Genomic DNA, 15,873 nt, shown 5'->3' with positions numbered 1-15,873 from the left:
TATTTTTAAAGGATAGGCAGGGTTTATGTATAATTACATGATTTGCACAGGTCCATTTAGGGCCACTTCAATGAAAGTACATTATATGCCTCAAGGCATCACTGATTTCATGCAACAGGGAAAACATCTTTAAAACAATACAATTATGTTGAGGCATGCTCCATCCTAACAAGTGCAATTAGTAATGCTAACTTGATTCATGATATATGTGGGTAGATATGTAGTAGTAGGATTTTATGTTTGTATTTTGGATAATTTAGAATGAAGGATATAATAATGCAGCATGTATTAAATGTATTGATGTATGATTTAACCATACCCTGCCAGCACCCTTTTTGAAAGCAGAAAGGAATGGCCTAAGGGGCCACTGGTAGAAACGCATCAGACAGGCTGCCTGTGTCTGAACTGATGTTAAGGCAGAAACAGACCAGAACAGTTCTTATGGCTGATTATGGTCACCTTTTGTTTTAGGATAAGTTTTCGTTTCCTTCCCTGACGGACCGAGGGACGCACCCCACCCATGTACTTATCCGCTCCACTGATATTGACTTGGACTCTTTATTCATTCCATGGGTGGCATACCTGAGCCCACTTATCCACTGACACTTTAAAAACCTTTGCACCTCAATCTGGGTCTATGCCGGTTATGCGATATGTATGTATCTTTTCATCCTTGCAAACGATATCTGTAACCCTTCAAAACCCAAGCCTGACCCCAGAAGTACAGTACCTTCCCTCTCAACCTGTGTATTTTTCATTTCAAACATTTACTTTAATAAAATTTGCTATAACGTCTTGTTTCTTATCTGCATTGTAAACAAAGTTGTGTAAGGTTCCTTTGTAATCCCTTTAGTAACCATATAACCCTTTCTAAAATGTAACCCTGTCTGAAATTCTCTGTAAAACTGTCTGGTGTGAGTAAAGGATGTGTGCATGGTTAAGGATGAGTGTGAAAGCCATCACAAATGTCCAGATGGTCAAGAAGAAGTGAGAGACTTGGAGAGACAGCAGGAAACAATCAGAAAACATCCATTTTATCTGATGCTAAATAAGTTAGCAGCATTAACAACCTCAAAAGGTGAGGCAAACACCCCCGCCCCACAAGACGAGACAACAAATAAGAGATAACAGCTGAAAACCCCAAGATTAACACCACTTAAGGACTAATGATTACAAAATGACATTGCAAAATCCATAGACTAAAATGGGAATTTACAAGTATAAAGCTGGGGTTTTTGCCATAGAACTCTGGGTTCAGTCCTGCAAAGCCTCGGAGCATCAGATCGTGACCAACAGAGCCCAGCTCCTCATTCGTGCTCTATCTAACTGGCCATTAGATTTGACTTGAGCTATGACAGACTGGTAACTTTAAGACCAGTGTGTGTGTGTGATTGAATGCATATGCTGTTATATTTTCAATAAACGCGGCATATTGCCTTTTCCCCTGAAAAGATCCCATGTGATTCTTATAAGCATAACAGATAACACAGATCTTGTTCATATTACAATCTGGTGACAAACTGTTTAGACAAGGCAGGGATTATGCCTTCTTTGCTGTCAGAAGAGTACCTAGAAAATCATGAGTGCTACTGGAAAACAAAAGTTAAGACTGTTTAATTAAAAATACCACACTATACTCTACTGGCACAACAAACTGCTTATCTGTCTACTTGGATTTTGGAAGACTAAAGAATACTAAATTTGTTGTGAAAAAGATATTTTGGAGACTCCAAGACAGAAGTACAGATAGGGTCAGTATTATAATACCCTGTAAGCCGAATCCTGCACTTTCTAAAGTTAATGGCAAAGCTTCCATTCTGTTTCAATGGCACATGATCAGGCCCCAAATCAGTTAATTTACTAAAGAGAACCAGCATTAAACCTGCAGGGAATTTTAACAGTATTCTTTATCCACTATTCCAGAAAACCATGAAAATTATGGACTAGATAGGGCTAGAACACAAAATACAAGTTTGAAATATATATACACAAGTGTGTGCACTCACACAGTGCCTACAATGTACTCTGCACAACATAATGCACAAAAAAGACTAAACATGTAATTATAATCACATGAGTTTTACACTACCATCAGTCCACTAATTTCCATGATTTACACTGGTGTAGGAAAGACCAGAATCAGGCTCTAAGATTTTAAGATTTTGGGTTAAAAAACTGGTTAACTTTATTGACATACTGACATCAATGGCAGGAGCCACAAAGCATGAAGAAGTATTGTGCAACTGTAGAATCACAGAAATGTAGGGCTGGAAGGGACCTTGAAAAGTCATTAACTCCAGCCCCCTGCACTGAGACAAGACTTTCTCCACACAGCTCTGCCAATTCACAGAATTTTTGACCCATATAAAAAAAACGGGTCTTCCAGAGATACCAGCTCCTTGCATTGGCCAAAAATGCTTACTAAAAAGCAAGTCAAGGGAGCTTCTCTCCTCTACTCAGGGCTAGATAAATCAACCCTTCTAGGCCATGCCAAACTCAGGAATCAAGACTGAGCTTTAATCCTCCATGCGGTATTCCTATTAGATCACCAAACCATTCACAGTAGTTGGTATTCATTAAAAAATTCATAAGGATTGTTAGTACACTGAATTATTTTGCATGCATGGATCCATGCGTTAAAGAATAAGTAAAAGCTATCATCATATATAGTGGCAAAGATGCATGGATTAAGGACTCCCTAAATACTCGGACAGAATTATTATAGTCTATTGTATCCATCATTTGTGGATAATTGAAGTGCCTCAAACACCTCTACTGAGCCTGTAATAACTCTGAAGAATTCATCTTATACTCAAAGGAAGCATGAAAACAGTTCATTTTTTCCATCATGGTTAAATCAATGGAGAACGAACACATTGAGTAATATTGTTTCGGTCTTCCACAGAAATTCAACCAGAAAGCCAGGAAGGTCAGTATTACCTTGACTGACAGAGCCTACTTGTGGAAGGGCTTTCAGAGAATTAGGGATGGTAGGGAAGCATAACAGACTCCTTCACACAGAGCAGAGGAGAAGACAATCAAGTATTAAAACAAAATAATTCACAAGCACTACAAAATTCAGAATCAGGGTTTTAACTACCCCATTAACGTTACATTTTGATCAAAATATTACAGGGTTTCAGAACAATATATGATCTTGAATGCTGCTATATGTAGGTTCAATAGCATTAGTTTAAGAATGAGAAACATTCCATGCCTATAAAATCCTTAATTCATGTTATTTTAATCCAGGCTTGGTCTTTGTTGCCATAATTATGCTGGAATTCTTGTTTTTCCTATTGTTGCATAATTAAAAAAAAAGAAATTTATGCAAAACTTTTCTTGCATCAGTGAAAGACAAAAAATACCTTAAGTAACACATTTAGGCTGTTGCAGATAACAGGATAAAGCAATTAAGATAATGGTTAAAACTATGTTAACCCTTTTGTGTTGGCAGTCACCAGAGCTTGATGGCCAGGAATGGTTTTCTATTGACTTCCATAATTAAGGGTTAAAACAGCCACATATAAAGGAAGATATCTTTGTATGAATATTTATAATGAAATAAAGACTAAAGTTGTGGAACACAAAATTCTAAGATTAACTTATTCATGAGTAAAGGTAGACCTTAACATGCTAGCTCATGAATATGATTATGATACAGGAACTCCTCACTTAACGTTGTAGTTATGTTCCTGAAAAATGCAACTAAGTGAAATGATGTTAAGCGAATCCAATTTCCCTATAAGAATGAATGTAAATGGGGGAGGGGGGGTGTTAGGTTCCAGGGAAATTTTTTTTTGGCCATACAGTATAGTACAGTACTATAATCGAGAGGTGCCCCCGCCTTACCCCACACAGGCACCGCCCACTGGCACTGGAGACAATGAGGCAGGCAAGGAGGCTGAAGGTGCTGTAGGCTAGGAGAAGCATGTTGCACAGCAGCAGCTTCCCCTACTCTGCAAGCACCAGGGGCGGGGGGCTCAACCCTTGGCCCACCCACATCACCCCTTCCCCCAAGTCCCCACCCTTAACCTGCCTCTTCTTTCCCCCTCCCCATTTACTCCGCATGCCACGTCCTCATTCCTCCCTGCTCCCTCTTGCCCACAGCAATCAGCTGGCTTGCAGCATTCAGAAGGCAGGAGGGAGAGGGGAGGAGCAAGGACAGCGCACAGGCTCCCCCTCCCTCCCCTGCCTCCTGAACACTGCAAGCCAGCTGGTCGCTGGGGGGAGGTGGGAGGACTCGTTCCTCCCCACTCCCTCCCCTGCCTCCTGGCCACGGCAATCAGCTGGCTTGTGACGTTCAGGGGGCAGGAGGGAAGGAGGAGGACCGAGGACTTGGCGCACAGGCTCCACCCTCTCTCCCCTGTCTTCTGCCTGCGGCAATCAGCTGGTTTGCAGCATTCGGAAGGCAGGGGAGGGAGGAGGAGCCTGCACGTCATGCCCTCGCTCCTGCCCCCTCCCTCCTGAACACTGCAAGCCATCTGACTGCTGTGGGCAGGAGGCGGGGGCGGGGGAGAGCGCGTAGGGGAGCTGATAAGGGGGCTACCAGCTGTGGACAAAGCAGGCAGCCAAACGATGTTATAGTGAAGGATTGCACAACTTTAAATGGAGCATGTTCTGTAACTGAGCAGGGACGTAAGATCGAAACAACATTAAGTGAGAGGACGTTAAGTGGGGAGTTACTGTATATAGCAGATTTTTGTTATTTTCATATAAAGTTGCTTCATGCTGTAACAACTGCAGCAGCTTTATGCTGGGATATTGGAACAAAAAAGACGAGGATAGGATTCAGCCATTCAGTTCTAAAAACTAAGTAATGAATGGCCAACTGCCATTCCCCACTCCTTTTAACCATCCCGGAACTGCTTTTGAAGACTGAAGACACTGTACTCTTAGCTGAAGACTCTCTACTTCATAGCTACTGAGAAGGTCAGGGGAGACTAAGGGAAAATAATACAGTAGGTCTTATAAGTAAAATATTAGCTCTTGAATTCATTCACAAACTACATTTATTAGTATTCAGCTATTCTATTTGCCCACCAAATAGTGTTAGTGAACTGCAGTTAAAATCAATGCAGACTCATTACTGCTGACAAAGCAATGAGATGCTACATTTCCACACCACATGACTACTCATTTACCATTGAGGGGTCTGTGGGTGAAGAAAGCCCCTCATCAGCATCCTCCTTGATAATATCCTAACAACAACAAAATATTATGGTTTGGGTAAAATGATTAAGGGCTCAAAAATATGAAGTAAACAATGAATGGAAATGAGTCTAATAATAATACATTATTCAACAGAAACATTTGTTTTACTGAAGTGATTAAAAAAGATTTTAAAATATTTTAAAGCTATGCCCAAAGGCATCAATATTCTAGTATTAAAGTGATTGTCAAAATGAGGCTTTTATTTTCTTAGGCTTTCTCAGTTCTAAATTCTCTTTTGAACACCAATCTATTTCAGTAAAATATGAAAATCTTTAAAAAGGGATTTTATTTTTACTTCTATATGCACCTAGAAAAAAGCATAGAACTTATTTTTGCTTTTGAAATGTAAATGTAAGATATAAGCCATATGTACTTTAACATAAAACTACAACTGATGTATACTGAACATAAAATGTATTTTGTTTTAGTTTGAATTAAAACAATTTAAAATAAGCGGTCCTTTTAATTAATAATTATTTTATTTTGGCCTTTTGATATCCCACATTCTATGCAAAGCAATAGGATGCAACTATATTTTCTCCTAGTCTTTCGTTATATATTATACATATATATTATCTATATAGAAGTGTTTTACAATATTTTGCAAAGTGAGATATAAATTTACAAGTACAGATGCTATTAAGTCACATCATGTTATTTACGGTAGCAGGAAATGGGTGTTTTCACTAAAAAGTTATCCTGCCAATCCCACGTGTCAGTAAAATCTATTCTAATCTTGGTTTTTGGATGTTAGAATTAAATTTCCACTCTATATATGGTATTTACTAAAAGTAAAAACAAAATACATTTTACATTTCATGTTAGCAATACCTTAATTTCTTAAATCTATTTATAAAAATATAATGTGTATTACTATATTGCAGTTAACAACCTTACTGCTGTACTACTCAGTATTCTTATTTTTTAGGTTAGTATTTTAATTGTCCTTCAAAATACTTACTAGGCCATTGTTCTGATCTCTGGACAAACCCGTTTTTAGTGATGGACGTGAGATGTGATGAGAACTGCCAGGGTAGTACCCTGGCATGTAAATATATGGGGCAAAGAATGGCTATGGAAAGAAACATGTAACAAAAAAGGACAAAATTACACAAAATCAAAATGTAATAATAATCAAAAGAAAAGTTATTTCAACAAAATACAACTTCTGCTTAAGAATGCTACATTTAATAAAGCTAGAAATTACAAATACTAAAAGCTTTATTTATCTTTTACTTAATCAAAAGCTCTAGAGTTAGCGTTTCAAAGTTGCTCAGTATTGACCTCTCTGCACCCACTGACGCCAATAAGAGTTTTAGCATTGACTTCAAAGGGGAACAGCTTAAGGTGAATGCTGAACACTTCTGAAAGTCCCATTGCAATGTCTGGGGGAGGGGGAAGAGGGCAGGAGGAGTGGATAGAGCAATAAAAAAAACCCCCGCTTTGTCCTATTAATTTCACCATCACAAAGCTCTTCAACTTACAATTAAGGGGAACAAAAGCTCACTACAGTTTGCAAAACTTCATAATATCCATCATACTTGGATAATCTATAGAACTATATAGAAAATGGAGTGCATGGCACATAAGTGGAAGTTTTGATTATAGGATGCTTGTTGCATTCAATTTTTTTTTGTTTTAATAAATAAGAGACCAGACATTAAAGCTACCAGTTTTTGAATTTGTTTTATTTTTAAAGTATTTTAATACAATCACGTTCAATTTTTAGTTTAGATTTTTGCATTTTTAAAGCACATTATGATGCTATAAAGCTACAAGTATGCAAAATGTAAGTTCTTAATACAAAAATATTTTAAATCAATGTAAATTTTAATTACAATAAAACAAAGTTTTTATTAAAATTATTGTTAAATGTTTCTTGCTTTTAAAACTATAAGGTGGAGAACAAATACTAATTGACTAATCAATCTTGTGGATCAGGCAAGTATCTCTCTCTCTCTCTCTCTTTTTTTTTTTATATAAACAGATGGGATTTAAGGAGACAAATGTTAAGTAACTTGCAAAACATATAAAGCACACCAGTGGCTGAGTCAGAATTAGAACTCAGGAGTTCCTGGCTCCCAGACCTGTGCTCAGTCTTCCAGATGACTGCCTCATACATTGGTAATCAAAAGTAGATAAAGACCTCAAAATTACGAATACATTTCCTGTTTTAAAACAAAGTATTCAAAAACAGTTTCCCCTTTATTTACATACTATGACCAAATTTAGGATTCTGTATTTGATCTGTGACTGTCAGACAATAATACCAACTACACCAGCACCCCAATTATGATTGGATTGTTATCCATCAGTGTGTTATGCAAATACAGCAACTGTAGATGTACAAAATATGGAATCCTGCAATTGATGATGCAGATAGGATAGGTAGAAACTGCTTTTCAAACATTGCAACGTATTTGTTTTGACCTGTAAATATATTTGTAATTTTAAAGTTTACACATTTAATGTGTTGTCTGATCCCAATTTTTAATATTTTTATAAAAGTGCTGCAGTGTGCCTTTAAAATTATTTTTTCAGTACTTTCCTTCTCAGTTTTCTTATAGAGCCATGTAATTTAAGACTGATGTGTTTAAATAAAATAAAAAGATAAAAAAGAATCTCTCTTTAGTTTCCAGGAACCAAGACTCTTGAAACCATTCCATAATTTTTCAGAATATGTTTATACTTTGTACATATGCTCATTTTGAAAATTCCTATTTTATATTATTAAGAGAGACAAGGTGGGTGAGGAAATATCTTTTACTGGACCAACTTCTATTGGCATGAGAGACAAGCTTTTGAGCCACATAGAGCTCTTGAGCTAGAAGCTCTAGATGGCTCAAAAGCTTCTCCTCTCTCCCTAACAGAAGTTGGTCCAGTAAAAAGATACTACCTCACCCACCTTGTCTCTCTAATATCTTGGGAACAACATGGCTATAGCTACACTGCATACATATTTTATATTTAGACATGTTTAAAAAATTATTTACCGTCTTATAGCTGTTCTCTGACAATGCTGTAGCATCTATATAGAGCTACGCTATTGGGCCTGTATTCCTGCACATGACAAAGTTCTGAGTGTTCCATGGGACAAAATTCAAAGAACAGTACACCACTTTATCACTAGGTGGCAGGCACTCATCTATTGCTGGCAATTGTTATGCATTTTACACTTCGATCTAATCACTAAGGATTTAAAAGGATCATAGACTAGAACTGGTTGAAACTCCAAATTTTCTATACCATGGGAAATTCCAACATGTCAAAGGAATTACTGTTCAAATTCAAAACAAGAAGTTTAGAAATTTCTCATGGGAAGGAAATTCTGGAATGTTCTCATTCTGGAAAAATCAAAACTGTTTTGGTTCAATTTTTCCTAAATGAAGTGGAGCAGCTGGTTGCTCTGACTCCCAGAGACTCCTCATGCCCCCCGGACTCTGGGGACAGTCCAGGGAGTCCCACTGGAGAGTCAGGGAAGTCCTCCACAACAGATCAGGGATCCCTGAGAGTCCTGGCTCCAGTGGAGGCTTGCAGGCCTCCCAGAGCTGCCACAGTCCCTGCTGCGGAGCCAGAAGCCTAACTCCTGAGAGCCTCTGCTAAAGTCCTCGCACCGAACGTGCCTTCCAGGCTCCAAGCACAGCATCCGGGGACTCAACTCTACTCCTGCCCAGAGCCATGGACCCTGGAAGCCATGGGGTCCTTGCCTAGACAGTCTACATGGTTGAGCTGCCCCAGAGCCATGGACTGTGGAAGTGTGGGCTCCCCAGCAGCCAACCAGGTTAACTGGCAGAAAACCAGGCAAGTTACTGATGGAATCAGACCTACGGTTCTACAGAAGCTCACCAAAACCAAAATGCTGGAAAATTCCCCAAAATCTCACCTAAGAACTAAGAAACTGGTGCACTTTATACACGTTCCAAGGAAGCTGTAAATGAAGTGAAACAAAAACTAAAGAACTAAAGTCTAACTCCAATGTATTTCAGCTATCTAGCTGGGACAAGCTATGGGGTAAGTTTATGAAAAACTCAAATGGCTCCACTGTCCTAGCGGCAAGATGAACTGATCTTTGGACTCTCTCTCATGTTTACCAGATAGAGAGTCTCACACACTTCCAATGTGTGACAGTACCTATCGTTTGGTATTGATGCTAGACAGAAGACAGCAATCCAAACTGAAAATGCTAGTTTCCTCTCACTGTGAGTTACTCTCTTTGACTTGAATATTTTGCAATATGCCTGAGGTCCCGAGAACAATAATCTTCCTGTTACAATTGTGGAAAATTGCTCCCAGAAACAACATTTAATTTTTTTCCCTTCTTAAAATGGTTTAAGACTAAGTATCAATCTAGGCCTTAAACCTCCTATTACCAAATTATATCATAAAGTACCTTGAATAAAGTCTATTTACCATGTGCTACAGGTTCTATAGCAATCTATTCCTGGAAGAGAAGGAATTTTATTTCAGAGTTTATATGTTACTTCTTGAATTATGTGAATTTACTTCTTGAACTATGTGAATTTTTGAATTTAAAATGATTATTCCCTCTCAAAAAATCTTCTAGCCACCTCAAACTATGGGAAGAACTTGCTTGTGTGAGATGGCGAATGATCATCTTGGGCAGAAGGGCCCTATTCCCCTCCCTCTACAGAAGGTCATCTGAATCAAATAGCAGAGACTGGTTCAATCACTATTTTTTATTCTTTTTGGTCTGCAACCTAGAAATTGGTCAAAAATTATTCTGTGACCCACCATTTCCTATCCCCCTTAGGGGGAGTTTACTGCTTGCAATTATGCTTTTTACTGCCTGGGAATAGCCTGGGCTCAGGTATTCCATGATTTCACAAGTGTGGAATTAGCTCTCCATTGTAGACTCTCGCTCCACAGTCTCAGCTTTCATTTAAAAAATAGGATGTTTCTAGCCCTTATGGTCGCAGGGATAACATTGAAAACATGAGATGACCATAAATATATACTGAGTGGAACCAGAGGAACTTTGGCTTCCCAAGTTTGCAGACAGCCTGTAAACCATACATCAGAGATGTGATGAGGGTCTTCTCCCAACCATCTCAATACAGGCCCAGTAGGCTGCATGATTCCACAGCCATGGAATTTTTCTTTCAGGCCCTGTAATTTGTCATCCTGCTGCAGCCTGGGTTCCGACATAATGTTTTCTGTTTTCCTGACCTGCTGAGACCTGTCTAGAGGTACCTCTTGCTCTCCAGCTTTCCCTATAAGAGGGAGTTAATTGGATCACAGTGAATGCTCTGTGCACTGTTCAATGAAGATGAGCCAAGAACCAGACCTGGAGTCCAGCTTGTAGGTAGGGAAGTGGGGGACTAGATGTGTACATTGGTAAGCTGCAAAGCCTGGAGCACAGCACAGCCCTAGTAGATAGCTTTCTACTACCTACCAGAGAGCTACTACCAGGGCAACCTCTCTGTGCTCTACTACCTAGCAAGACTTGCTGCACCTGGTCGGAGCACTCCCTCTCCTCTGGATTCAGCCCTGCTCTCAGGTGTAGGCCTGCAAGTTTGAATGGAGGCACCTCCCTTGATCCTGCGAGATTAAGTCCAGTCAGAGGGAGAATCCACGGGGCTGTGACTGCTAGGTCTAGGAGCATGACAAACCAATGCTGGTGAGGCCATGCCGGAGCGATCAGGAGTACCTTGTGAACCAGAGAGATTGCTGGAAAAGCATTCAGCAGGCTTCTTGACCGTAGATGGAGGAAGGCATCGATTACAGTGCCCCTGTTCCAGCCGAGCAAAAGAGGTGACACTTCTTGTTCTGTGCTGTGGTGAACAAATCCACCTGGGGAGTCCCCCACCTCTGGAAAATGCACTGATTACCTCTGTGTGGAGACACACTCGTGGTGAGAGGAGAAGGACCTGCTGAGGTGATCTGCTAGCATGTTCCTTTCCATTGGGTGGTGCATGGCCTCTCTGTGGATGGAATGTGTCATGCAGAAGTTCCATAGCCCAAGGGCTTCCTGACAAAGGATCTTGGAATGGGGCCTTCCTTGCTTATTGACATAGACCATCACTGCTATATTTTCTGCCAACACTTGCACCGTCTTGCTCACAAGCTGTGGGAGGAACACCTCGCTTGCCAAACGCATTGCCCTGAGTTCCTTCACACTTATGTGAAGGGGCAGCTCGTCTGTGGCTTTATGTAGCTATGCAGAAATCAATATGCTCAACTTTACTTTCTGTTTCCATGTGCCTGTTTATTGTAGAATCATGGAAGGGACCTCCAAAGGTCATCTAGCCCAGCCCCTGCACTGAGGTAGGACCAAGTAAACCTAGAGCATAATTGATTAGTGTTTGTCTAACCTGTTCTTAAAAATCTCCAGTGATTAGGAAGCTGACTTCTTCTCGTTCTACACCTTCAGTGGACATGGAGAACAACTGATCACCATCCTCTATAACAGCACTTATTAAATTTGAAGACTATTATCAAGTCCTCCCCCACCCCAGTCTTCTTTTCTGAAAACTAAACAAGCCCTCATAGGTCGGGTTTCCTAAACCTTTTATCATTTTTGTTGCTCTCTTCTGGACTCTTTCCACTTTGGCCACATGTTTCTCAAAGGGCGGTATCCAGAACTGGACACAATACTTCAGCTGGGGCCTCAACAGTGCATACAGCACTCCTGTTAATATTCCCCAGAATATGTTGACTCTCATTCAATTTGTGACCCTTTTCAGCAGAACTACCGCCTAGCCAGTTATTCCCCATTTTGTAGTTTTGCATTTGATTTTTTCTTCTTAAGTGAGAAATAATTTGCACTTGTCTCAATTGAATTTCATCTTCTGATTTCAGACCAATTTGTCAGTGCCATACTGAGACAGCACCCAAGTAAATTAACTGTATTAGTAATTGTGTATTGAAAAAAAAAGCCAACCCTGATACACTCACTATTAAAAAATTCCTGCTGTGTCCCACTATTTAATAGTGTGTCAAAGTAAAAGGACATTTTCCCTAAAGTTTGCCCTTTTGTTTCAATTTTCCATACGCTTTTCCATTAGATTGCAGTAGATGGGTGACCATCCCTGCAAGTTTTACCATTTTTTCCTGCAATTGTCCCTTTTTATTGGGTGGTTTTTTTAGGTGGTGGGGGGTTGTCTGTTTTCTTTTCCTGTAAGCATTTACAGGACTAGCTATGCAATATTACAAGATTAAATCATGCTAAGTGTGATTTAATAGTTAATTGGTTACTTACTCGATTATAGAATGGATGCTGAGGTCCTGTCATGCCACTGTAGTAGCTGCTATGAGGTTGTGGCGATACAACTCCACCATTGAAAGGCCCATTGAAGGAAGTGGATGAAGAGCAGACTGATGAAGGCTGACTGAACACTGATGATGCTCTGGCTGGTGCCTCAGGTAAGGGCATTGTGGAATATGGTAATCCTCCAATATTCATTTGATCTCTCGCAGCACGAACATCTGAAACATTAAATATGTATACAAGATGAGGAAAGGAGAGGGACTCAATGAAGTACTTAGTTTTAAGTTCCTTTTATTATTTGTCAATTCACTGGAGTTAAGTATGCAAACTAAATAAATAAATAGTGGACTTGGTGTAGTCCCAAAGGCTTTTGATTGTCATGTATGAGAAACCAGCTGAAGAAATGGGCAAGCCAATCAAGAAAACATCAGAACAACAGGATAATAAACAAGTATCATCATGATAATACCAGGATACAAAATATCTAGGAATGACAGAATAGGTTGTGCTGGTGGGGGAGTGGCACTATATGTGAAGCATAGAGCCAAATAGAGTAAAAATCTTAAAATGAGTCACACTATACTATAGAATCTCTATGAAGGGAAATTCCATGCTTGAACAACAGGAGTATAGCAGTAGGAATATACTACCAACTACCTGATCAGGATGATGACTGTGACTGTGAAATGCTGAGAAATTAGAGAGGCTACAAAAACTGAAAACCCAATAATGGGGGATTTCAACCATCCCCATATTGTCTGGGTATATACAACCTCTGGACAGGATGCAAAGATAAAATTTCTAGACACCATTAATGAATGCTCCTTGGAACAGCTAGTCCTGGAATCCACAAGGGGAGGGACAATTCCTAATTTAGTTCTAAATGATGCACAGGATCTGGTTCAAGACGTGAATACAACTGAACCAATGACAAGCTTAATTATGTTATGGTTGCTAATATCCTGATAGGGGCGGGAAATACCAAAAAATCCCACCACAGTAGCATTTGACCTCAAAAAGGGAAACTACGCTAAAATAAGGAGGCTAGTTAAGTGGAAATTATAAGGAGCTGTCAAAAGAGTGAAATGCCTACAAGCTGCATGGAAACTTTTAAAAAACACAATAGAGGCTCAAACTATATGTATACCCTAAATAAAAACAGCAAAAGAGTCAAACAGAGTAAAATGTGATTGGAGTAAAAAAAGATACCCTTTAAAAATTGGAAGTCAAATCCAAATGAGGAAAACAAAGGAACATTAACTCTGACAAGTCAAGTGTAAAAGCATAGTTAGGGAGGCCAAAAAAGAATTTGAAGAGCAACTAGCAAAACACACAAAAACTAACAGCAATTTTTTTTTAAAGGATATCAGAAGCAGGAAGCCTGACAAATAATCATTGAGGCCACTGGATGATCGAGGTGCTAAAGGAGCACTCAGCAAAGACAAAGACACTGTGGAGAAACTAAATGAGTTCTTTGCATCAGTCTCCACTGCAGAGGATGAGAGGGAGATTCCCACACCTGAGCCATTCTTTTTAAGTGACAAATCTGAGGAACTGTCCCAGACTGAGGTGTTAATAGAGGTGGTTTTGGAACAAATTGATATTACTGTTTAGTTTAAGTCACTAGGACCAAATGATATTCACTCAAGAGTTCTGAAAGAACTCAGATATGGAATTTCATAACTACTAAATCAGTCTCTGTATCAGATGATGGCGGGTAGCTAACACCTATTTTTAAAAAATGCTTCAGAGGCGATCCTGGTAATTACAGGCCAGTACTAACTTCAGTACCAGGCAAATTGGTTGAAACTATAGTAAAGAACAGAATTATCAAAGACTCATAGATGAACACAATATGTCAGGGAAGAATCAACATGGCTTTTGTAAAGAGAAATTATGCCTTACCAATCTATTAAAATTCTTTGTGGGTGTCTACAATATGTGGAACGGTGATCCAGTGGATATAGTGGAACTTATTTTTCAGAAAGCCTTTCACAACGTCCCTCACCAAAGACTCTTAAGCAAGCTAAGCAGTTATGGGATAAGAGGAAAGGTCCTCTCATGGATCAGTAATTGGTTAAAAGATAGGAAACAAAGGTAGGAATGGTCAGTTTTCAGAGAGAGAGGAAAATAGCTGAGTCATAAACTGATCTGGGAAAACAGGTAAACACTGAGGTGGCAAAGTTTGCAGATGACACAAAATTAATCAAGATAGTTAAGGTCAAAGCCGACTGCGAAGAGTTACAAAGGCATCTCACAAAACTGGGAGATTGGGCAACAAAATGACAGGTGAAATTCGGTATTAATAAATGCAAAGTAATGAGCATTGGAAAACATAATGCCAACTATCCACACAAAATGATGGGGTCTAAACAAGCTGTTGCCACTCAGGGAAGAGATCTTGGAATCACTGTGAATACTTCTCTGGAAACATCTACTCAATGTACAGTGGCAGTCAAAAAAGCTATCAGAGTGTTAGGAACTATTAGGAAAGGGATAGATAAGACAGAATATCATAATGCCACTATATATAAAGGCATGGTACAACCACACATTGAATATTGTTTGCAATTTTGCTTGCCCCATATCAAAAAAGATATTAGAATTGGAAAAAGTACAGAAAAGGGCAATATTATTATTAGCAGTATGGAACAGTTTCCATACAAGTAAAGATTAAAAAGACTGGGACTGTTCAATTTAGAAAAGAGACAACTTGGGGGCAGGGGCGGGGAGCTATGACAGAAGTCTATAAAATCACAAATGGTGTGAAGAAAGTGAGTAAGGAAGTGTTATTTACCCCTTCACAAAACACAATAACCAGGGTGATCCAATGAAATTAATAGGCAACAGGTTTAAAACAAACAAAAGGAAGTACTTCTTCATACAGTGCACAGTCAAACTCTGGAACTCGTTGCTAGGGAATGCTGTAAAGGCCAAAAGTGTAACCGTGCTCAAAAAAGAATTAGATAAGTTTATGGTGGGTAGGTGAATCAATGGATATTAGACAAGATGCTCATGGACACTGTCCCGTGCTCTGGGTGTCCCTAAACCTCCGAATGCCAGAAAATGGGTCTGGACTACAAGGAATGGATCACTTGATAAATTGCCCTGTTCCATTCATTCCCTCTGAAGCATCTGGAACCAGCCACTGTTGGAAGACAAGATACTGGGCTAGACGGACCATTGATCTGACCCAGTATGACCATTCGTACTTATTTGGTAGGAGCCCTGCCTAATCTTCTATCCCCAATATATTTTGAATACTCAGATACATCATTTGTTCTGCTCTCTGAGAAGGAAAAGAATAAGTCTACCTATTTCCTGAAAAACACTATATTCTACATTCAAAGGCAACAAAGCCCAATACTTCTGATAATCAAACACTAGAAAAAGTGGATTATTAATTTCTATTGTTTTTCTCATCGGAAATG

The 15,873-nt window shown here is 39.3% G+C and overlaps 1 protein-coding gene across 2 annotated transcripts in view; it reads right to left on the bottom strand.

Moving 5' to 3' along the window:
* The window catches only part of KIDINS220 (kinase D interacting substrate 220), a 171,940-nt gene that overhangs the window by 24,978 nt on the left and 131,089 nt on the right, over positions 1 to 15,873 (bottom strand). For both annotated transcript variants that reach the window (XM_045010686.1, XM_045010685.1), the window contains exons 24-25: positions 12,434 to 12,660; positions 6,176 to 6,286 (exon numbers count right to left, since the gene is read on the bottom strand). In XM_045010686.1, the coding sequence (XP_044866621.1) occupies positions 6,176 to 6,286; positions 12,434 to 12,660 (338 nt within the window). The remainder of the gene's footprint in view (positions 1 to 6,175; positions 6,287 to 12,433; positions 12,661 to 15,873) is intronic.

Source organism: Mauremys mutica, chromosome 3 (assembly GCF_020497125.1).
Source record: "Mauremys mutica isolate MM-2020 ecotype Southern chromosome 3, ASM2049712v1, whole genome shotgun sequence".
Classification (NCBI taxonomy): domain Eukaryota; kingdom Metazoa; phylum Chordata; order Testudines; family Geoemydidae; genus Mauremys; species Mauremys mutica.
Note: the sequence above shows the minus strand (reverse complement) of the source record. Positions and strands in the feature narration are given on the sequence as shown.